A 23,440-nucleotide genomic window follows, 5' to 3' on the forward strand; every position below is an offset into this window, starting at 1 on the left:
CCAGAGGCGTGAGATTATAAAGGACACATTCAATTATGGGTGACGTATTACAAAGTCACGACATTATAAATTGGATGAATAATGTTTTAATATGATAAAAAAAAATATAATGACAAGTATGTAACATTTTTAACATCTTAATTGATTTTCTTAATGGCAGGCGTCAACCCTCAATGTTCAAATAATTTGCGTGACACTTCATTTATAAAATGAAGTTTAAGTGAAGTTTTTTCTCTCTTTCTTCTTTCTTTCTTTCTTTTTTTCTTTTCCTCTGAGCTCCGTGAGAGCTATTGAAGTGTTATTACTTTTTTTTCATTTTCCTTATTATTAAGGGAGACATAACGAGTTGCCTCTCTGTCTCCTTTGTATAAATTTATGTAGAGCGTTTTTGGTGAAGTCAAATATGAAAGTAATTTCATTTGTTACGTAATTTTTTGCCAGTTCTTAAAAGTGTAAATTTTAAATAATATTTTTTTAAATCTTTATTTGACTTTCTAAATTTTGTATAATTATTCTGTGAATTTTGTCTGTCGCAAAGAAAAATTAATATCACTTCTTTGACAGAACTGGCAAGACCTCTTTTATAGTCTAAAATATATTTTTAAATATATTATATTAATAATATATTATATAAAAAATAATATTTTAATTATATATTATACTAAACTAAATAATATATTCTACTATTATTGTATTACATTACCTACTATTATTATTTAATATTACACTAATATATGCTAAATAATATTTTACACTAAATATATTACGATAGATACAAGTTCAAATAGGGATAAAATACTTTTAATAGACAGTGTTTCACACACAGTGATAAAATTTCACAAAAAAAATACTAAATATTTCGGTCACAAATGCAGTGACCGTCATCAGTAGTAAAACTCTGTTAAAAACACTATCTATTAAAAGGATTTTATTCCTATTTGAACTTTTATTTATCGTCATGGAAAGGCAGTGTGGTCTTCGAAATGATCTACTAAATATATTAATAATATATTATATTATTATAAAATGTATTAAATATATTATATTGTAGTCTAAAATAGATTTCTCTCCTTATAAAACTTCATTGTCTAATTTTGACTTAACCATAATTAGTTGCCTATTTTCTAAATGGTCCCTATTTATAAATTTCTTCTAGAACTATGACACGTCTGAGACCAAGTTGAGACGAGAGTTCGAAGGTTACGGACCAATAAAAAAGGTACTATTTTTCAACTTTTTCTTCCTCATCTCTCTTTTTACCACAGAAAAGTTAACTTTGTTTAGTTGCAGCTTTCGTGACCTTGTAAAAAAGAGGTCAAGCATGCTTGGATGTATGAGGATATTAAACTCTGAAATATAAAGGGAAAAGTATTTGTATCTGAATATGAAGTATGTTCTAGCGTGCACCATATAAAATTATATATGGTGTAAAAATGGTGTATATATGGTGTATATATGGCTTGTAAAAATGATATGCTCATTTTTATTTTTGTGTTTATGTTTGTGTTATGTTTGTGTTATGTATGTTTGTATTTTGTGTTATTTTGTGTAATGTTTTCGGGGATAAGGGGACAGGGAAGCTTTGTTTATCGTATTCAGGGACTAGCCAATATTATTTGTTTTCTAATGTCACAGATTTACATTTGCGTCGCCGTGAGGCTGCTCTCCGAGAACAGGGAGAATTTGCTTTCTGGAATAGTTACTATTTATATATTATGAAATAAAACAAGCCAATATCATGCTAACCACATAAAGAGCTAACCACAGCCCATAGTAACCAAAAGTTAAGAAACGAGTTTTGAAAAAAAAAACTGCATAGTGAAAAAAAATTGCCATCTGACACTGACTCAGGAATAATAACTATTATTTCGGATCGTCTTAAAAGTAAAAGTTTTTTGCGAAAAGAAATTTATGGTGATTTCGAAAAAAAGCCTGAAACCCCTCGAAAATGGCGTCAGATCAAAATGAAAAGTGCACCATTGGAATCAGCATGGTCGAAAACCTTAGACAGGGAAATTACAGTTTCCCTCCTTGAACAACAAAGAAAATCGCTTTTTTGCATCGGTAGCCTGATCTCTCTTTTTTTTCTCTTTTTTTTCAACAGGCCTGGCGGGCTACCAGGACATCATAGAGAGATGCTTAATGGCTCATTCTAAAGCTATTCCTAATATCTACGTGCTTTTTTATAAATTCTGCCATATGACACTAAAATGGCACTTTTGTGCTATTTCTCAAGGGGTGGCACTAGCAGGGTACCAGAACATCTTTGACAGATATTTTATAGCTCATATAAAAGATATTGCACATATCTAAGTCATATATATTCCAACATCATCAACAAGTTCCAAATGGCACTAAAAACGGGACTTTTGAGGTCGTGTCTCAAGTAGAAATGATGGGGCTATTGGGCTAGCATAACTTATAAAAGTGATGTTTAATGACTCATTTCAAAGCTATTGCTCTTATATATGTGCTTTTTTAAATCAATTTTTCATTCGTAAGTGCGATATAGCACTGAAAACAAAACCTATGGTGCCACTTCTTAAGTGGAAAAGCTCTGAAATACAAAACAGGTATCATTGTGATAGTTGTGTTCCAGGACCCTAAACTGGAGGTTCATAAGAACCCCTCCCGTACACTGTCCTCCCAGCCCCCTTATTAAGTTTCATAAATCGCCTGCTCATCAGTAAGCTACTGAAACATTAGCAGACTACCACACCAACGTAGATAGATGTGTAATGGCTCAATTAAAAGCTATTGCTTATATTACTATGTTTTTAAAAACTCCACCGTCTATTAGATTTCACAGGTTTTAATGTTAACTAGTTTCTGAGGAGAATTTGCAATAAACTCTTTGGTCATGGATGAAGCACTAGCTGCAACCTAGTAAAGAGCGAACCATAGTGCATAGTAAATAAAAGTTAAAAAATGTCAAAACGGTCGTTTTTGTTCTTTATTCCAGGCCTAGCGGGTTACTAGAACATAATAGAGAGATGCTTAAGAGCTCATTCAAAAGCTTTTTCTCATATGTACGTGGTTTATATAAATTTCACCATGTGCAAGTGCCATATGGCACGAAAAAAGGCACTTTTTATGCCGTTTTTCGAGGGGTGGGGTTTGCGGGCTACCAGAACATCTTAGATAGGTTTTGATAGCTCATATAAAAAATATTGCTCATATTTATGTTCTTCCTATAAATTCCGTCATCTGTAAGTTTCAAATGGCACTAAAAGCAGCACTTTTGGTGCTATGTCTCAAGTGGTAAAACAGGGGCTAGTGGGCTACCTGAACTTTTTAGAGTGAAGTTTAATGGCTCATTTGAAAACTTTTCCTCATATCTATGTGTTTTTTTTTTATCAATTCTGCCATTCGTAAGTGAGATATAGCACTGAAAACAACACTTTTGGTGCCACTTCTTAAGTAGAAAATCTTGGAAGCATAAACGGTATAATTGTAATAATTATGGTCCAAAACCCTTAACTGGAGGTTTGCAAGAACACCTCCCGCAAATTCCTCTTCCAGGCCCCCTTAATAAGCTACGCAATTGAAGTCCTACAAACACCCATATATTAAATTACATTATTAGAGGCGTGGTCCAGTTAGTACAGCGCTGGACTTCAAATTAGATTATCATGTTTTCGATTCCAGCTTGGATTTTTTTTTTTTTTCAATCATGATTTGTCCCTTCTTATGATTACTTTTCAGATAATCCACTATTTTTGCAAATATGATGCTCTCATTTTTAAAATCATTCCCCGGGTAGGCTCATTTTAAAGCTATTACTCGTATCTACGTGCTTTTTATCAATTTTACCATCCGAAAGTGCCATATAGCACTAAAAACAGCACTTTTCATACCACTTCTTAATTGGAAGAGTTAGGAAGCATAATACGGTACCATTGCAATAATTATGGTCCAAAACCCTTAATGGAGGTTTATTATACCCCTCACATATACTCCCACTCCAGACCGTCTTATTAAGTTTCATAAATCTCTGTACTAACTAACAGTACAGCGCTGGACTTCAAATTAGATTATCATGCATTCAATTCCAGCTTGGATTTTTGTTTCAATCAGGGTTTCCCTCTTCTTACGATTACTTTCCTGATAATCCACTATTTTTTCAAATGTGATGCATTCATTTTTTTAAAGCATAGCTGGGGAAGGCTAATTTTAAACCTATTTCTACGTGCATATCTACGTGTCATATCTACGGGATTTTCATCGATTTTACCATCCAAAAGTGCCATATAGCACTAAAAATGGCACTTTTGGTACCACTTCTTAAGTGGAAGAGTTTTGAAGATTAAAACGGTACCATTCCAATAATTATGGTCCAAAACCTTTAACTTGAGGCTTATAAAACCCCTCACATATACTACCCCTCCAGACCATCCTAGTAAGCTTCATAAATCGCCTACTCATCTTAAAAGTAAAAGATTATTGTGAAAAAAACAACTAACAACTTTTCAACTGAAAATTTACCAAAAATTAAGCAACAAAAATGATCAACAGTTTTGAATTGAACCTTTAAATTTCACTCTGCGATGAAGCCTGTGTGCTAGTTCTAACGGAGGTAATTGAGGGGAAAGGACGTTCTTGCCCCCTTACTTTTTTGCTCCTGCCTAGGTTTTGAAAAACACCTTTTTTTGGTCATTTAATTGGAAAAAATACTTTTTTCATTAAAACAAAATGGGGAAAACAACCGAAAGTGCACTTTATGGGGATGCACTATAAAGTCAACTTTTTTAAAAGCGATTAGGTATAAATATAATCTTTTAAATGAGTCCTTGAACAGCTTTCTTTTGCTATAGAAGCCTTCTAGTTTCCGATAGTCGGTAGGTGATTTATAAGGTCCTGTCTTTATTAAGGCTTCTTCAGGCGAAGTCGGCCGAGTAAAAACCGCTTTTTGCTCAACGAAAACAAACATTTCTGAAAAACATGTATTGTTTTGTGAAGTATGGATGATGAACTTCATGTTATAGACTGAAATTTTTTCGTACCAGTCAAGGTTTTTTGCTGTATTTTCTATAGGTGTCTTATCTCCTAGATCGGTGATAATTAGAAACTACATTAAAAATGTTTTTCAACTGAAACTAAGGAGTGCCATCAAAACTTAAAACGAACATACATTATTCCATATAAATAAAAAGATCATGGCACAATGTGTATAATCCTAAAAACATAAGGGAAACATAATTAATTGGTTTATTTGTACTAATTTTATTGATATATGTTAGGTAGGTTGTGAAGTAATAATTTTTGTTCGTTTTAAGTTTCAGCTTCCCTTTTTACTTCCCTCGGAAAAACTTTGTTTTTTATAATTTTGTCTCTTCAGGGTTGATTCGTTGGGGACGGTAATTGGGCCTTTTGCCCAAGGCTAATATTGAGGGTCGTTTAGTTGGGGGCGGTAATTGGGCCTCTTGGCCAAGGCCCGTTAAGCAGGGCTGCCACTTAAGAATTTAAAAATATCCTAATATTTACTTGAAATAAACCTAATGATCTAAAAAAAAACGAAGATAATATAAAGGAATGATGTGTTTCCTGAATATACTTGTGAAGGGTAATGTCTCATGAAGATCCTCTAAAGACTCCTATCCCAAGGAAGCCTAGCTGGTAATTGTGCAATATGTCCACATGGACGATTAAGAGTTTACATGGACGATTTTTAATTGAGAAAGGGGGGGAATGTTGATCCTGGCTGTGTCCGAAAAGGCTATGGATACTAAGGTGAAACTTCATGGAATGCTTAGAAAGAAGTGAGCTAAATCAAAAGACTCTATGTGCATCCAGGTTGCGAAAAGGGTGTATCTGCCATATATTAGGATAGGCTTTGTGTACTAATCTGAAACTTTCAGGGCCACTACTACTACTGCGACGGAGAAAACTTGCAACTGGGATTACTTGTGACGGCTACTGCGATTACTTGTGACTGTGACTACTTGCTATTGCATATGCGACAACTTACGACTGCAACTACTACTATTACTGTGTATGTGACTAACTGCAATAACTTCCTCTACTACTAGAACTATTGAACTAAGTTAAAACAGAAAAAGTGCATCCTGCTTGTCCAAATGACGCTGTGCATCCAGGTTGTCAAATAGACTTATCTGCAATACCTCTCGAATGGTTAAGGTTATAAAGTGGACAATTTCAAGGAATGTTGAGGGGGGTCTTGAACCAAAGCAAAAGACACCATGAGCATTAAGGTTGTCAAAAATTCGTTTGTGAGTGTATCTATATTGATCTCAGGAACTAATCTTGGTAATAAGTTAAAATATTCCTGGAATGCTATAGGGGATGTTAAACTAAACCAATAGACAGAATATGCATCCAGTTTGTAAACAACAGCATATTTTCAGAGTTTCAAAAACAGGTAGGGAAGGGCTTTAGGCTGAAACATTTCTTCATATCTTCAGAGTTTCAAAAACAGGCAGGGAAGGGCTATAGGCTGAAACATTCTGAAACATTTCTTCATATCTTCAGAGTATCTTCAAAGTTTCAAAAACAGGTAGGGAAGGGCTTTAGGCTGAAACATTCTGAAACATTTCTTCATATCTTCAGAGTATCTTCAAAGTTTCAAAAACAGGTAGGGAAGGGCTTTAGGCTGAAACATTCTGAAACATTTCTTCATATCTTCAGAGTGTCTTCAGAGTTTCAAAAACAGGTAGGGAAGGGCTTTAGGCTGAAATATTCTGAGAATATTGAGGGGGATTTCGAACTTAAAGACACTATGTGCATCCTGTTGATCAAATGGGCGTATCTGCAGTACCGTAAGAATGGCTAAGATCAACAAGTTTCAGGAAATGTCGATTAGGATGTTAAGCCAAATCAAAAGTCACCATATGTATCCAGGTTGTCAAAATGGTATGTCTGCAATATCTCAGGAACGTTTAGGGACATTAAATTGAAACTGTCAAAATGATGAGGGATATGTAGAACTTAATGAAAATACAACAATGTGCATCCTGGTTTTCAAAAAGGTGTATCTGTAATGTTTCAGGAACGGCTATATGTTTAGTTAAAACTTTCAGGGAGGTTCAAGAGGATGTTCAACAAAATCAAAAGATACTATGTATACTCAGGTTGTTAAAAGTGCTTGTATCAGGTCAAGAACAGTTTAGGGTATTAAGTTGAAACTTTCAGAGAATGTTGAGGGGTATGTTGAATTTAATCAAAAGACACTGTATGGATCCCGGTTGTCAGAAGGATGTATCTGCAATATCTCGGTAACGACTACTATTGGTATCTAGTTGAAACTTCAGTGGATGTTGAACTAGTTCAAAACATAGTATATGTATCCAAGGTTGATAAAATTGTATTTGCAGTGATTCAGGAATAGCCAGGGGTATCAAGTTGAAACTTCCAGAGAATTTTGAGGAGGACGTTGAATTTAATTTGTGCATTCAGGTTATCAGAATTATATTTCTTCTGCACCGCATCCAGCAAACGCTCACGTCAAAGTCACAAGTAAAAGAGTTTAAAGAGTCAGAAATAAAGATGTCTCTGATTTTCATTCATAATTAACATTTTGAACATTCTCTCGGGATAATTTAGAGTATATTCTCTCTAATTTCCTGTCGAGTCAACAAGGGCTCTTCCAAACCTTGATTTCAAATTTAAGTCAATTGATTTCATAATTGAAATCAAATTTGAGGATGTAATCAGATACTTTCTAGTGCTCTGGGGTTTTCTGTTTCGAGTTGTGAAGTTTCTCTTGTGAAATTTTTGTTTTTTAGAATTAAGCATTCGTAAAAGAAACAAGTATTTAGTCATTAGTGGTCAATGTTTATTAATTGATGGAAAATGTTTAGACGCTAATATCTTTAAAAAAAAATTGAAGTAGATTTAGTCAGTTTGAGTTTTATTTAGTAATTGATGGACAATGCTTAGACGTTAAAATCTTAAAAAAAAAATTGAAGTAGATTTAGTCAATTTGAGATTTAATGATTTAAACTTATTCAGTTTATTTAATTCAGGTTAATTAAATTTAGTATTTAATCAATTAGGATCCACTGAACTTAAATCAATCTAGTATTGAAGAAGCTCAAATCGTCATGCTTAACCTGAAATTACATATCTCGCACTTTTTCGGGGTCCCCTTTTCAGGCACAAGGTTTGAAGCGGGGTCGAGAAATCGATTTGTCTGGTTCTCCTTGTGCAACCCACCGAAACTTTGATGCGCTCTCATCTTACGGGTTCCAAGAGTGTTGGACAATGGTTCTTCAAAATGAGAATACACCAGAATATCAAAGTTGATCACGAGTTGTGAAGAACCTGGACACAGGTACTCAAAACGACAATCGGCACACAAGGCTGTATCCAGGGTTTTTCCGGAGGGGGTTTTACAAAAGGATTTTCTCGGGAGGGGGGGGGTACACAAAAAAAGCATAAAAAATTTATCTATATTCATTTTTGTTACGTTTTTACGAATCGGAAAAATATTTCGTGGTGGGTTAAACCCCCCCCCCTGGATACGGCCTTGTCTGTACAACCCGTGTTGGATGTAAGTTGGCCTGGAAACGGGGCTCTGAAATTGAAAGACTTCTTTAGTGGGTCTTCCTCATTATACATACCATCACTTACATCATTCACGTTACATCATTCACTTACGACGACACGCAAAGCCTCTCTGTTTATTTTTTAAATAAACAGATCAGAGCGCCAATTAATGTTCGATTTATTTTTAATGAAGATGTAAAAAAAAATTAATCTAGAAGGGCCATTTCTTATGGAAGGAGTTGCCGTAGAAACTTCGGAGGGGTCCATTCGATTGGAAATTGAAAGTTCCGGTGCCCTTCTTTAGAGTCAAAAATAGTTGGCGGGCAATAAGCCCCCTCCCGTGTCCATTTTTGATGCTCTCTCCTCAAAAACATTCAGTCAAAACCTTCAGATAGCCATTTTTGTTCATCATAGTTGAAGGGTCAAATAACTATGCCTCTGAGGATGACATGACCCCCGCAGCCCCTAGTAATAGGGCTGTAAGCTATGAAATTTTCCCATTTTTTAAAAATAGTATTTGTTATTGATGAATATACAGACTTTTTTCGGGAGGAGGATTTTTTTGTCAAGTGTTTTTACGGGGGAGACCTCTGTGGGAAGGAAAGTTTCAGGAGGGATTTTCAAGGGAAATTTACACAGGGGAAGTTTGGTAGTATTCATATAAGGAGCTCTTTTTATTTGTCTTACTTTTTCTTTGGTGACTCAGTTCTACTTGTGGAGAGAACATTCCAGGGGAATTGTCTGGGGTAAATTTTCATTTGGGTGGGAATTGTGTGGGAGATTTTTCCGCGGGAGAAATTTGTTATGTGAGGAACTTTCCATTGAGGAGGAGATTTCTGTGGAAAATTTTCCGCGGAGGGGAAGATTTCCGAGGAAAACTTTCCTCGGGGGGGGGGGAGTGAGGAGGGAATTATTCGGGGAGATTTATACAGGAGTAATTTTTCTAGGGGGTGAAATTTTCTGCAGAGGGGGGGGGGAGTGGATTTCTCGGCATTATTTGCAAAACGATCAGAAATTAGATACAAAATATTCTTTCTTTTTAACTGAAAGTAAGGACCAACATTAAAACTAAAAAAGAATGGAATTTGTTCCGTGTATGAGGTACTCCTCAATTCTTCGCTCTCTACGCTACGGTTTGACTTTTTCAGGCAATTTTATTAGACTGACTCTTGAAACACAAGGGCTGTTTAATTGGAATAATAAGATTTTAAAGCACTAAAAAACTTCAGCGTAACGAGGGTGGGATCGAGGAGGGAGAAGCTGTCAGCATATTATAATAATTATTTCTGTTTATAAATATATTAATATTAAATTATACGAGTAAATTATTTAATTTATATCAATTAATTAATTGCGTTAATTATATTAATTAATTATGTAAATTGTATTAATTAATTATAAGATAATATTAAATTATTAATATTAATTATAAGTATTAATAAATATAAAATAATAATCTCTCTTCGGTTTAAGTTTTAATTTTGTTTCTCGCTTTTAGTTGAAAAAAAAAACATTTTTTTAAATGTCATTTAGGTTTGAGTTTTTACTGGCATTTGATAAATGAAAGTGATATTTTGATAAATTCCAAAGCTTAAAATAACTTCTACAAAATCAATTATCAGACTTTTTATTTTAAACTAGTACTGACGAGTTTCTATTTAAGGATTTTTATGTCATTAACACTATATGTCCAATTAGTTTTTTATTCCTTATTTCCCTTTCGTGCACTTCAGTATTATTTTTCTGGTCAAGGATTTGGTCATAAATCTCTAATGTCCACCACATTTGTTCTAACCATTATCATGCCATTTAGAGTCACAACATCATTATAAGTTTATGTCTCCTTTTCCCCTGATTAGCATAGGATCAAATATTTCCCCTAGGATTATGGTTTCTTTGGGAGTTTATCTTGGCTTTGTTGATGTAAATGTGTTCTGCACGAGGCCTTTCCTGAATTAAATATATGTTGGATTTTTTTATTACTTTTTTGCTTATCTATATAGCTTTGTATTCTGAACGGGGAGGGTTTTCTGTTATTAATTTTATTGAGCTGAATAGTTAAGGATTTTTGAAAAGAATGAACTTGAAAGATTTATTAATAAAACAAAACGACAACCCTAGCCAACGGAGAGCACACCTTGATGTGTTAGCTTTATACTTAAATAAATTAGAAGCAACGCTGGTTACTTAAGTGAACATAAAAAAAAGCTGCTAAGATAATTCTGTGTAACATGTTACCACCACCTAAAATGAAGAAAATAAGTACAGAATCCAGAGATAGATTAAAACCAAATGCCGTTCGAACAAAACGCTTCTCAAATTCATTTTTGCCTTATTATATGTTAATTTTTAACAAGTACTAGACCAGTGCAAATAGTATCAGCCGCTAGTGTCAAAAATAATAACCAACGCCATCTAGTGTTTAGCGTATCTTGGATTTTTTTTTTTTAGCTTCGGACAGACACTATACACTTTACTAGTTTTGTCCTTACTATTACACTGAAATCTGCTAAGAAATGTCAAGGGCTAGAGGGTGTCTGTGATTTCTTTTGTTTTGTATTTTGTGACATCAATTTTTGCATGTTACTTCTTCTCTTTGGTCCTGTTTTTTTTTTTATTATTATTATTTATTTTAATATTGCAAGTTCAAGTACCGTTGAATTGGATTGATTAATTTTGCTCTTACTATTGCACTGAAAAGCTGATAAGAAATGTCAAGTGCTAGAGGGTGTCTGTGATTTCTTTTGTTAACACTAGCATCAATTTTCGCATGTTACTCCTTCTCTTTGGTCCAGTTTGTTTTATTATTATTATTTATTTAATATTGCAAGTTCAAGTACCATAAAATTGGAATTTATTCTTGAGTATGGAAGCTTGTATGGCTAAAAATATTTCTGAAAAGTGAGAGGAGGCCATCCCGGAGAGCGAAATCCTTAATTCATAAGTTCCCACATCCTGAGAAGAATAATCCTCAAGACAGCTTTTCATTAAATTAGGGATTATTACAGCCAAATTGAATGTATTTGCAACATGGAGTTAATTTAATGAAAAGGGTGTATTTTAAAAAAATGAAAAAGGCGCATTTTAATTAACCCAATTTCGGGTAAATCAGGACATAAAAATAGTATTAGGTAGAGCCCTAACTTCTGGTGTTTGTATTTAATTAAAGTCATATACCTATTCACTTAAAGGAGGCCCTAGACGGTCAATCATTTTTATCAAAAGCTTCCGTCAATCGATTTACTTAACATAATCGACCGTCTAGGAACCTGTTTGACGCTTGAATCAAGCGTTCACTGTGATTGAGAGAAAGTTTGAATGACTCATTCATTTTGACTAAAAGCAGTGTGTTAGATTAGCTTTGATCGAGATTGAAGGTTTGATTGAATGTTAAACAAAAAATCGCGAAGAAAGGAAACGAGTAATTGTTCAACCAGCCTGTAGGCCTTAATCTGCTGAGAACAGGCAGTTCTAGCACTTGTACTTCTCACAATCCATCCAATACCCTCGTTTCTGAATTTCCTTTTCTTTTGCGTTATTACTTTTGTTCTATGTTAACCAAGAGTACTATATTCCTTAACAATTATTAACTGCGTATTCAGAAGAAACTTTCTAGAAGCCGAAAGGAGTCTATAATTCCAGGTGCTTTTTTTAGAAGAAGAAGAGGAAATCATCTTCCTTCTAGAACAAAATATACTTCTTTATCATAAGAGTGGACATGAGAAAAGTTTAGGTCTTTATGATTTAATTAGAAGAAGATGAAAGAGAAACCTTCCAGGTGCACCAGCACCTGGAAAATTCCAGGTGCTTTTTTTAGAAGAAGAAGAGGAAATCATCTTCCTTCTAGAACGAAATATACTTCTTTATCATAAGAGTGGACATGAGAAAAGTTTAGGTCTTTATGATTTAATTAGAAGAAGATGAAAGAGAAACCTTCCAGGTGCACCAGCACCTGGAAAATTCCAGATGCTTTTTTTAGAAGAAGAAGAGGAAATCATCTTCCTTCTAGAACGAAATATACTTCTTTATCATAAGAGTGGACATGAGAAAACTTTAGGTCTTTGTGATTTAATTAGAAGAAGATGAAAGAGAAACCTTCCAGGTGCACCTGGAAAAACCTTCCAGGTGCACCAGCACCTGGAAAAGTCCAGGTGCTTTTTTTTAGAAGAAGAAGAGGAAATCATCTTCCTTCTAGAACGAAATATACTTCTTTATCATAAGAGTGGACATGAGAAAGTTTAGGTCTTTATGATTTAATTAGAAGAAGATGAAAGATAAGCCTTCCAGGTGCACCTGGAAAAACCTTCCAGGTGCACCAGCACCTGGAAAATTCCAGGTGTTTTTTTTAGAAGAAGAAGAGGAAATCATCTTCCCTCTAGAACGAAATATACTTCTTTATCATAAGAGTGGACATGAGAAAAGTTTAGGTCTTTATGATTTAATTAGAAGAAGATGAAAGAGAAACCTTCCAGGTGCACCTGGAAAAACCTGCCCGGTGCACCAGCACCTGGAAAAGTCCAGGTGCTTTTTTTTAGAAGAAGAAAAGGAAATCATCTTCCTTCTAGAACGAAATATACTTCTTTATCATAAGAGTGGACATGAGAAAAGTTTAGGTCTTTATGATTTAATTAGAAGAAGATGAAAGAGAAACCTTCCAGGTGGACCTGGAAAAACCTTCCAGGTGCACCAGCACCTGGAAAATTCCAGGTTCTTTTTTTAGAAGAAGAACAGGAAATCATCTTACTTCTAGAACAAAAAATACTTCTTTATCATAAGAGTGGACATGAGAAAAGTTTAGGTCTTTATGATTTAATTAGAAGAAGATGAAAGAGAAACCTTCCAGGTGCACCTGGAAAAACCTTCCAGGTGCACCAGCACCTGGAAAATTCCAGGTGCTTTTTTAGAAGAAGAAGAGGAAATCATCTTCCTTCTAGAACGAAACATACTTCTTTATCATAAGAGTGGACATGAGAAAAGTTTAGGTCTTTATGATTTAATTAGAAGAAGATGAAAGAGAAACCTTCCAGGTGCACCTGGAAAAACCTTCCAGGTGCACCAGCACCTGGAAAATTCCAGGTGCTTTTTTAGAAGAAGAAGAGGAAATCATCTTCCTTCTAGAACTAAATATACTTCTTTATCATAAGAGTGGACATGAGAAAAGTTTAGGTCTTTATGATTTAATTAGAAGAAGATGAAAGAGAAACCTTCCAGGTGCACCTGGAAAAACCTTCCAGGTGCACCAGCACCTGGAAAATTCCAGGTGCACCAGCACCTGGAAAATTCCAGGTGCTTTTTTTAGAAGAAGAAGAGGAAATCATCTTCCTTCTAGAACGAAATATACTTCTTTATCATAAGAGTGGACATGAGAAAGTTTAGGTCTTTATGATTTAATTAGAAGAAGATGAAAGAGAAACCTTCCAGGTGCACCTGGAAAAACCTTCCAGGTGCACCAGCACCTGGAAAATTCCAGGTGCTTTTTTTAGAAGAAGAAGAGGAAATCATCTTCCTTCTAGAACAAAATATACTTCTTTATCATAAGAGTGGACATGAGAAAAGTTTAGGTCTTTATGATTTAATTAGAAGAAGATGAAAGAGAAACCTTCCAGGTGCACCTGGAAAAACCTTCCAGGTGCACCAGCACCTGGAAAATTCCAGGTGCTTTTTTTAGAAGAAGAAGAGGAAATCATCTTCCTTCTAGAACGAAATATACTTCTTTATCATAAGAGTGGACATGAGAAAGTTTAGGTCTTTATGATTTAATTAGAAGAAGATGAAAGATAAGCCTTCCAGGTGCACCTGGAAAAACCTTCCAGGTGCACCAGCACCTGGAAAATTCCAGGTGCTTTTTTTAGAAGAAGAAGAGGAAATCATCTTCCTTCTAGAACGAAATATGCTTCTTTATCATAAGAGTGGACATGAGAAAAGTTTAGGTCTTTATGATTTAATTAGAAGAAGATGAAAGAGAAACCTTCCAGGTGCACCTGGAAAAACCTTCCAGGTGCACCAGCACCTGGAAAATTCCAGGTGCTTTTTTAGAAGAAGAAGAGGAAATCATCTTCCCTCTAGAACGAAATATACTTCTTTATCATAAGAGTGGACATGAGAAAAGTTTAGGTCTTTATGATTTAATTAGAAGAAGATGAAAGAGAAACCTTGCAGGTGCACCTGGAAAAACCTTCCAGGTGCACCAGCACCTGGAAAATTCCAGGTGCTTTTTTAGAAGAAGAAAAGGAAATCATCTTCCTTCTAGAACGAAATATACTTCTTTATCATAAGATTGGACATGAGAAAACTTTAGGTCTTTGTGATTTAATTAGAAGAAGATGAAAGATAAGCCGTCCAGGTGCACCTGGAAACTCCGTCCCGTTGCACCAGCACCTGTACACGTGCAGGTCCTTTTTTTAGTAGAAGACAAGGGCATCATCTTCCTTCTAGAACGAAACATGCTTCTTCATCATAAGCGTGGACCTGAGAAAAGTTTAGGTCTTTATGATTAAATTAGAAGAAGATGAAAGAGAAACCTTCCAGGTGCACCTGGAAAAACCTTCCAGATGCACCAGCACCTGGAAAATTACAGGTGCTTTTTTTAGAAGAAGAAGAGGAAATCATCTTCCTTCTAGAACGAAATATACTTCTTTATCATAAGAGTGGACATGAGAAAAGTTTAGGTCTTTATGATTTAATTAGAAGAAGATGAAAGAGAAACCTTCCAGGTGCACCTGGAAAAGCCTTCCAGGTGCACCAGCACCTGGAAAATTCCAGGTGCTTTTTTTAGAAGAAGAAGAGGAAATCATCTTCCTTCTAGAACGAAACATACTTCTTTATCATAAGAGTGGACATGAGAAAAGTTTAGGTCTTTATGATTTAATTAGAAGAAGATGAAAGAGAAACCTTCCAGGTGCACCTGGAAAAACCTTCCAGGTGCACCAGCACCTGGAAAATTCCAGGTGCTTTTTTAGAAGAAGAAGAGGAAATCATCTTCCTTCTAGAACGAAATATACTTCTTTATCATAAGAGTGGACATGAGAAAACTTTAGGTCTTTGTGATTTAATTAGAAGAAGATGAAAGAGAAACCTTCCAGGTGCACCTGGAAAAACCTTCCAGGTGCACCAGCACCTGGAAAATTACAGGTCCTTTTTTTAGACGACTACAAGGAAATCATCTTCCTTCTAGAACGAAATATACTTCTTCATCATAAGAGTGGACATGAGAAAGTTTAGGTCTTTATGATTTAATTAGAAGAAGATGAAAGAGAAACCTTCCAGGTGCACCTGGAAAAACCTTCCAGGTGCACCAGCACCTGGAAAATTCCAGGTGCTTTTTTTTAGAAGAAGAAAAGGAAATCATCTTCCTTCTAGAACGAAATATACTTCTTTATCATAAGAGTGGACATGAGAAAAGTTTAGGTCTTTATGATTTAATTAGAAGAAGATGAAAGAGAAACCTTCCAGGTGCACCTGGAAAAACCTTCCAGGTGCACCAGCACCTGGAAAATTCCAGGTGCTTTTTTAGAAGAAGAAGAGGAAATCATCTTCCTTCTAGAACGAAATATACTTCTTTATCATAAGAGTGGACATGAGAAAAGTTTAGGTCTTTATGATTTAATTAGAAGAAGATGAAAGAGAAACCTTCCAGGTGCACCTGGAAAAACCTTCCAGGTGCACCAGCACCTGGAAAATTCCAGGTGCTTTTTTTAGAAGAAGAAGAGGAAATCATCTTCCTTCTAGAACGAAATATACTTCTTTATCATAAGAGTGGACATGAGAAAGTTTAGGTCTTTATGATTTAATTAGAAGAAGATGAAAGAGAAACCTTCCAGGTGCACCTGGAAAAACCTTCCAGGTGCACCAGCACCTGGAAAATTCCAGGTGCTTTTTTAGAAGAAGAAGAGGAAATCATCTTCCTTCTAGAACGAAATATACTTCTTTATCATAAGAGTGGACATGAGAAAAGTTTAGGTCTTTATGATTTAATTAGAAGAAGATGAAAGAGAAACCTTCCAGGTGCACCTGGAAAAACCTTCCAGGTGCACCAGCACCTGGAAAATTCCAGGTGCTTTTTTTAGAAGAAGAGGAAATCATCTTCCTTCTAGAACGAAATATACTTCTTTATCATAAGAGTGGACATGAGAAAAGTTTAGGTCTTTATGATTTAATTAGAAGAAGATGAAAGAGAAACCTTCCAGGTGCACCTGGAAAAACCTTCCAGGTGCACCAGCACCTGGAAAATTACAGGTGCTTTTTTTAGAAGAAGAAGAGGAAATCATCTTCCTTCTAGAACGAAATATACTTCTTTATCATAAGAGTGGACATGAGAAAGTTTAGGTCTTTATGATTTAATTAGAAGAAGATGAAAGAGAAACCTTCCAGGTGCTCCTGGAAAAACCTTCCAGGTGCACCAGCACCTGGAAAATTCCAGGTGTTTTTTTTAGAAGAAGAAAAGGAAATCATCTTCCCTCTAGAACGAAATATACTTCTTTATCATAAGAGTGGACATGAGAAAAGTTTAGGTCTTTATGATTTAATTAGAAGAAGATGAAAGAAAAACCTTCCAGGTGCACCAGCACCTGGAAAATTCCAGGTGCTTTTTTAGAAGAAGAAGAGGAAATCATCTTCCTTCTAGAACAAAATATACTTCTTTATCATAAGAGTGGACATGAGAAAGTTTAGGTCTTTATGATTTAATTAGAAGAAGATGAAAGAGAAACCTTCCAGGTGCACCTGGAAAAACCTTCCAGGTGCACCAGCACCTGGAAAATTCCAGGTGCTTTTTTTAGAAGAAGAAGAGGAAATCATCTTCCTTCTAGAACGAAATATACTTCTTTATCACAAGAGTGGACATGAGAAAGTTTAGGTCTTTATGATTTAATTAGAAGAAGATGAAAGAGAAACCTTCCAGGTGCACCTGGAAAATTCCAGGTGCTTTTTTTAGAAGAAGAAGAGGAAATCATCTTCCTTCTAGAACGAAATATACTTCTTTATCATAAGAGTGGACATGAGAAAAGTTTAGGTCTTTATGATTTAATTAGAAGAAGATGAAAGAAAAACCTTCCAGGTGCACCAGCACCTGGAAAATTCCAGGTGCTTTTTTTAGAAGAAGAAGAGGAAATCATCTTCCTTCTAGAACAAAATATACTTCTTTATCATAAGAGTGGACATGAGAAAGTTTAGGTCTTTATGATTTAATTAGAAGAAGATGAAAGAGAAACCTTTTTCTAGCGCTTTGGAGGAAAAATATTTAGTCCTAATTAAAAATTAGTATAATTTCATTTGGTGACATTGACAAATCGACGAGGTGATTTTTGATCTAGTTGTGCTGTCGTCTCTAGACCTGCTTCGCAATTGTGCAGAGTTGTTGGTTTAGGCAAATGATTTTATAATTTCATGCCCTATCCCAGTGCTGGCTTTATTGCACGGAACAGTCTTTTGTCGCTTTTACGCCAAGACAGAGGTTTCTCTTAGCGTTTTGATCATAATTAATGATGATTCATTTTTTTTAAGGATATCTGTTCTGCGTTGTTGAATTTTAAGATGTAAATTTTCGCCCTTTAGAACATTTCTGTACTTTTTTGTTAAATAATTAAAATTTACTGATTCTTAGCCGAATAGAAAGTTGACAGACTTCAATGTATAGAACGTTGCAATTAATACAGTTGAGATTAATGTGTAAGAATATATCTTCCAATAGATTTTTCCAGAACACTTTCAACTTCCAAAGTCATGATTAATAAATTCAGATTAGCATATTGTTGTTAATATTTTGGGTTTTCAAATTCTACGCCAACATGGGACGTTCTACGTCCAGACTGTAAGTAATGGTGATTAAACACTGGAAAAGGTTATGAAGTTCCGCCTCTTATCCTCATTTATTATAATCAATCGACGGTGACCGCGTCCAGTATTTCTTGATTGCTAGGAAGTAATTCGCTTTCAAACCCATAAGGCTCATAGCCTTTGAGAGCCAGTGACAGTCTTTGAGAAACCCCAACGCCCTACGGACAAATCCAGGGACTTTGCCTGCTGGTAGAGGTCCATTCGTAATGAGATTTTAATAACAATGTGATTTAGCAAGCGCTAATTTGAGCCAATCAGATTTCGTATTGGATTTTCTGATTGGGTGAAAGATTATATGAAAAGTTCTGATTGGCTTAAATTTGCGTTAGCTATCTCTGGGTATTAGTAAAATCTCATATAATGGGCTTTAGGGCAAATCAGATCGTATACGATGCGACAAGATTTACTAGGAAAGTACAACTATTAACCCGATGAGAACTTTTGGGTAAAGATCATAAAACAATAATATACAATTATTTTCTCGGATTTAAAATAGAACATCAAAATAGGAATATAAAATACTAATAAATTTCAACAAACTAGGTAATTATCAAACCAAACATCTTGCAAAAAATATGGGAAAAAATGGAAATAATTTAGGAATATTTAAACTATTAAAATTGTGTGCAAAGAATGAAGCTTGTTGTTGCTCTATTCCTGTTGAAGAATGGCTGTGATATTTAGGATTTTTTTACTTATTTCTTTTTGAACTAATTTTCACAGGATTAATGATGAATGGGAACTATTTAATTTTTTGGGATTTGACATTGCGTTTTGACCAAGAGTGAGAACAGGATAATACACTTTTCAGCCATAATTTGAATATTTAACTATTTTAGATAATAATTACAAGGCGATTGCTGTTCCTTCAACACAGTGTTAATTTCCATAAAGTCCTCTCATGAAGTTCCAATTCCCTTTAATGACAACATTTAATGACCTTTTATGACAATTTTTTATGACAACATTCCACCTCATTTAATGACGACTTTCTTTCTGTTTGTGCCAAAATCAGAAGGATGAAAAAATTGATGATATTTGGCAATTTGATCCATACCATCAAGTGGGACGTAGCCATTTTTGCCTTTCTTTCTATATAGCCCTAGAAAAGGGATTGAACTACATTTTTCTTGAAGGTTATTCTTAAATACGCAGTGTCAAACAAGTGCCTAAAAAATCGTTAGACAAAAAATGTCTTCGCTTGTTTTGCAGTAGCCTACTGTTCACAGCGAAATTCCATTTAGTATTTGACAAAATTGTGATAAGAATTTTTACTTGAGACAATGATTTTCAAACAGTTCGTAGTAACGAACTGTAAGTAAAGAGCGACCCGGCTCAATAGTAACCGAAACTCTAAAAAACGGAATTTTGAGACCAATAGATACATCAAAGGATCAGATTTTAATCCTGATTTCAAATATGTAAGTTTCATCAAGTTTAGTCGTACCCATCAAAAGTTACGCGCCTGAGAAAATTTGCCTGATTTTCAAAAAAATGGGAAACACCCTTTAAAATTTATAGAACATTTATGAAAATCACACCGTCAGATTCAATGTATCAGAGAACCCTACAGTACAGGTTTCAAGCTCCTATCTGCAAAAATATGGAATTTTATATTTTTTGCCAGAAGGAAGATTTTTTGACAGATGCGTGTTTTTTTTTGGTTTTTTTTTTTTCAGGGGTGACCGCATAGATCCAGTGGTCCTAGAATGTCGTGGGAGGGCTCATTCGAACGGAAATTAAAAGTTCTAGTGCCCTTTTTAAGTGACCAAAAGAAATGGAGGGCAACTGGGCCCGCTTCCACGCTCATTTTTTCCCAAAGTCACCCGATCAAAATTTTGAGATAGCCATTTTGTTCAGCATAGTCGAAAATATAATAACTATGTCTTTTAGGATAATTTAATCCCCTCAAGTCCCCGGGGGGAGGGCTGAAAGTTAAGAACTTTACCCAATGTTTAGGTCTACATATAGTATTGGTTATTGGGAAGTATACAGACGTATTCAGGGGAATTTTTTCTGGTAGTGGGGGGTGGATGGGTCGGGTTTTTTTTTTGGGGGGGGGGGTGGATGGGTCGGGGGGTTTTTGGGATGATCTTTCCATGGGGGAAGGGACATCGCTATGAAGGGGGTGCCGGATTTCTCAGCATTATTTAAAAAAAGCGATCAGAAATTAAATATATAAAAAAAAGTTTTTCAAGTGAAAGTAAGGAGCGATATCAAAACTTAAAACGAACAGAAATTATTACGTATATGATTGGGTTCGGCCGCTATTCAATACCTCGCTCTTTAAGCCAAAGATTTTTTAGTACTTTCATAAGAGCTATTTATTATAATTAAAGGCCTTTGTGATTAAGGGTCATTCTTAAAGAATTTGAACAAAGTTCGAACTTTAGTGTAAAGAGCGAGGTATTGACTAGGGGGCGAATCCCCTAATATATGTATTAAAAATATATGAATATAGAAGTTCGATACGTAAATTAATTCGTAAGTTACGTTTATTTATTACTAATAAAAACGTTCGTAAATAAAATTAAACAACTTTCGAGAAAGCCATTTAACCAAATAAAAGTAAAATTAATATGCAAATTTTGTTTTAATTATTCATGTACGGTGAGCCAAAATCAAAACCTGGTTTAATTCAAAAACGTTCAAAAATTAAATAAAAAAACAAGTTTTTTTTAACTGAAAGTAAGGAACGACATTAAAACTTAAAACGAACAGAAATTATTCCGTAAACTTTAACGCCAAAAGCTTTGGCGTAAAGAGTGAGGCGTTGAGGAGGGGACAGCCCCTTTCACATACGGAATAATTTTTGTTTTAAGTTTTAATGTCACTCCTTACTTTCAGTTAAAAAAAAAACTTGAGAGCCATGGCTAAATAGAGCAAAGCCAAGACAGGTGGTCTCTGTGATAGACAAAGCTGGCATAACTTGTTCAAAATCGTATAATATTGATTCATTTCACTTGTTGATAGATAGCCTATCACCCATCCTAGGGCAGAACTAAGGTAGATAGGCAGAGAGTAGGGACAATTCAAATAGTTTATCAGTTATGTGAGCCATTTGAATACAATTGGAGACCCCAAAAAAATCATTCAAAGATTTATGACTGACAATTTCCACGGGACTTGCAGGCAATTGGGAAACTGAGATTGTTCATATAATATGATCTTTACCTACTTGGAAAGTCAACTTTTTTTTATGTAATACCTCAAATTAGGTATTTTTTCCAAGGCCCCACTGCCTTTCTATGACGAACAAACAAACGTCTGGATATTTCGATACATCCAGATACAAAAGTCTGAATATTTCGACCACATATGCAACGATCGTCATCAGAAGAAATACTCAGCATTAGAATTAAAACTAACATATTTATTCAGAACAATAACTTCCGGTTCATTCACTAGATTTGTCTGAGAGATTTCAATAACTGGGCTCATCCAAAGCCCTTGAGTTGTAAATTTCTTCTTTAATATTGCCTAAATGTAACTGGAATTGCTAATGAAGATGGCAAAACCTTCGTCTTCTAATTGTAAAAGGAATGTTTTTGAACTTATAGATATATACTTGATTGTCATCTATAATTGCAATTGGGATGACCAAGATTAAAGTAAAAAAGGATAGTGGGATCCATGCTTACGCAGACGCGTATGCTATTGCGATCAAGAAGTGCAATCAGACTCACTCTTTCTTTCTCCCTTGTGCTTTGCTATTATCATATTAATTTAAAGAAAAATGGGAAATTTGGCAATTGTCACATCATCCAAATTCAATGTAATTGAGAACTTTTTTGTTATTTTTTTTTGTAATTGATAAGATTTGATGAATTTAATGACTTTTTTTATATATATACTGTATATATATTATCTCAGACAAATAGGATTTTGGTCAGATGAGAATATGAGGATTTAAAAAAAAAAGTATTCTTTAAAGGTTGGACTTATAACTCTGAGTTGAAATTATACCCCTCAGTACAAAAGTAAAAAGATGGGGCAAAAGAGGAGGAAGAGCATACCTTCCTTGTTGGTTCCTCCTTGGGTTGTGAGCTCGTTGCCCAAAACCTTTTTTTTGTTTCTCTTGTTTTATTAGTTATAATATATGCTAAAATTAAAACACCATTTTAAACAACGTTTGTAAACAGTCCGTAAATTCAGTAGACCAATCCGTTGGTGTTATCTTTCCTTGTTCAAAGTACACCTTTCTTTTTTCTTTTCTTGTTTTTTGTGCCTTTCTTAATATTTTAGAGAGTAGAAGAGGAAAAAAGAGTAGAAGTATATATTTATATTATTTTTTTATTATGATATAGAAGTATATTTTTAGAGTAGAAGTATATTTTTATATTATTTTATATTATAGTATTTTTTTTTATTATGATATAGAAGTATATCTTTAGAGTAGAAGTATATTTTTATATTATTTTATATTATAGTATTTTTTTTATTATGATATAGAAGTATATCTTTAGAGTAGAAGCATATTTTTATATTATTTTATATTATAGTTTTTTTTTTATTATGATATAGAAGTATATCTATAGAGTAGAAGTATATTTTTATATTATATTTTTTTTATGATGATATAGAAGTATATTTTTAGAGAAGTATATTTTTATATTATTTTATACTATATTATTTTTTTATTATGATATAGAAGTATATTTTTATATAAATAAACATGTCGAGTTTATTTACAGATTGTCCTGATTCATGACAAAAACATTGGAAAGCCAAGAGGGTACGCTTTCATTGAGTATGAGCATGAAAGGGATATGCATTGTAAGTGTTTTGTCAGTATATGCTTTTGATCATGTAATCCATATTTTCACCCTGTCCAATACCCTCTAGGGTAGGGATCAACTTATTTTTGGGGGCATTCCGTGGCTTAAGAAAAGGGCTTTTCCTTGTTCTATTTTAGGATTTTTTTTTTAATTTTTAGTCCTTTTTCAACCAAATATTCCGAGGGAGAAGTTTCGTCTACCCCCCTACCCTACCTGTGTGAGTGAAGGATTAAATGTGTAGTTTCGTGTGCTTTTAGGGAGGAGGGGGACGCAGACATCTTGGCTCAATTTGGCTCAGACTTTTGGCTCAATTTTTTTCATTA

At 34.4% G+C, this 23,440-nt stretch overlaps 1 protein-coding gene across 1 annotated transcript in view; it reads left to right on the top strand.

The window, feature by feature from the left end:
* Positions 1-23,440, top strand: part of snRNP-U1-70K (small ribonucleoprotein particle U1 subunit 70K) — a 109,726-nt gene that overhangs the window by 54,342 nt on the left and 31,944 nt on the right. The window contains exons 4-5 of the mRNA XM_089105294.1: positions 1,157-1,219; positions 23,034-23,115. Of these exons, the coding sequence (XP_088961420.1) occupies positions 1,157-1,219; positions 23,034-23,115 (145 nt within the window). The remainder of the gene's footprint in view (positions 1-1,156; positions 1,220-23,033; positions 23,116-23,440) is intronic.

This window comes from Artemia sp. Qi Xiang Cuo, chromosome 19, assembly GCF_049724085.1.
Source record: "Artemia sp. Qi Xiang Cuo chromosome 19, ASM4972408v1, whole genome shotgun sequence".
NCBI lineage: Eukaryota > Metazoa > Arthropoda > Branchiopoda > Anostraca > Artemiidae > Artemia > Artemia sp. Qi Xiang Cuo.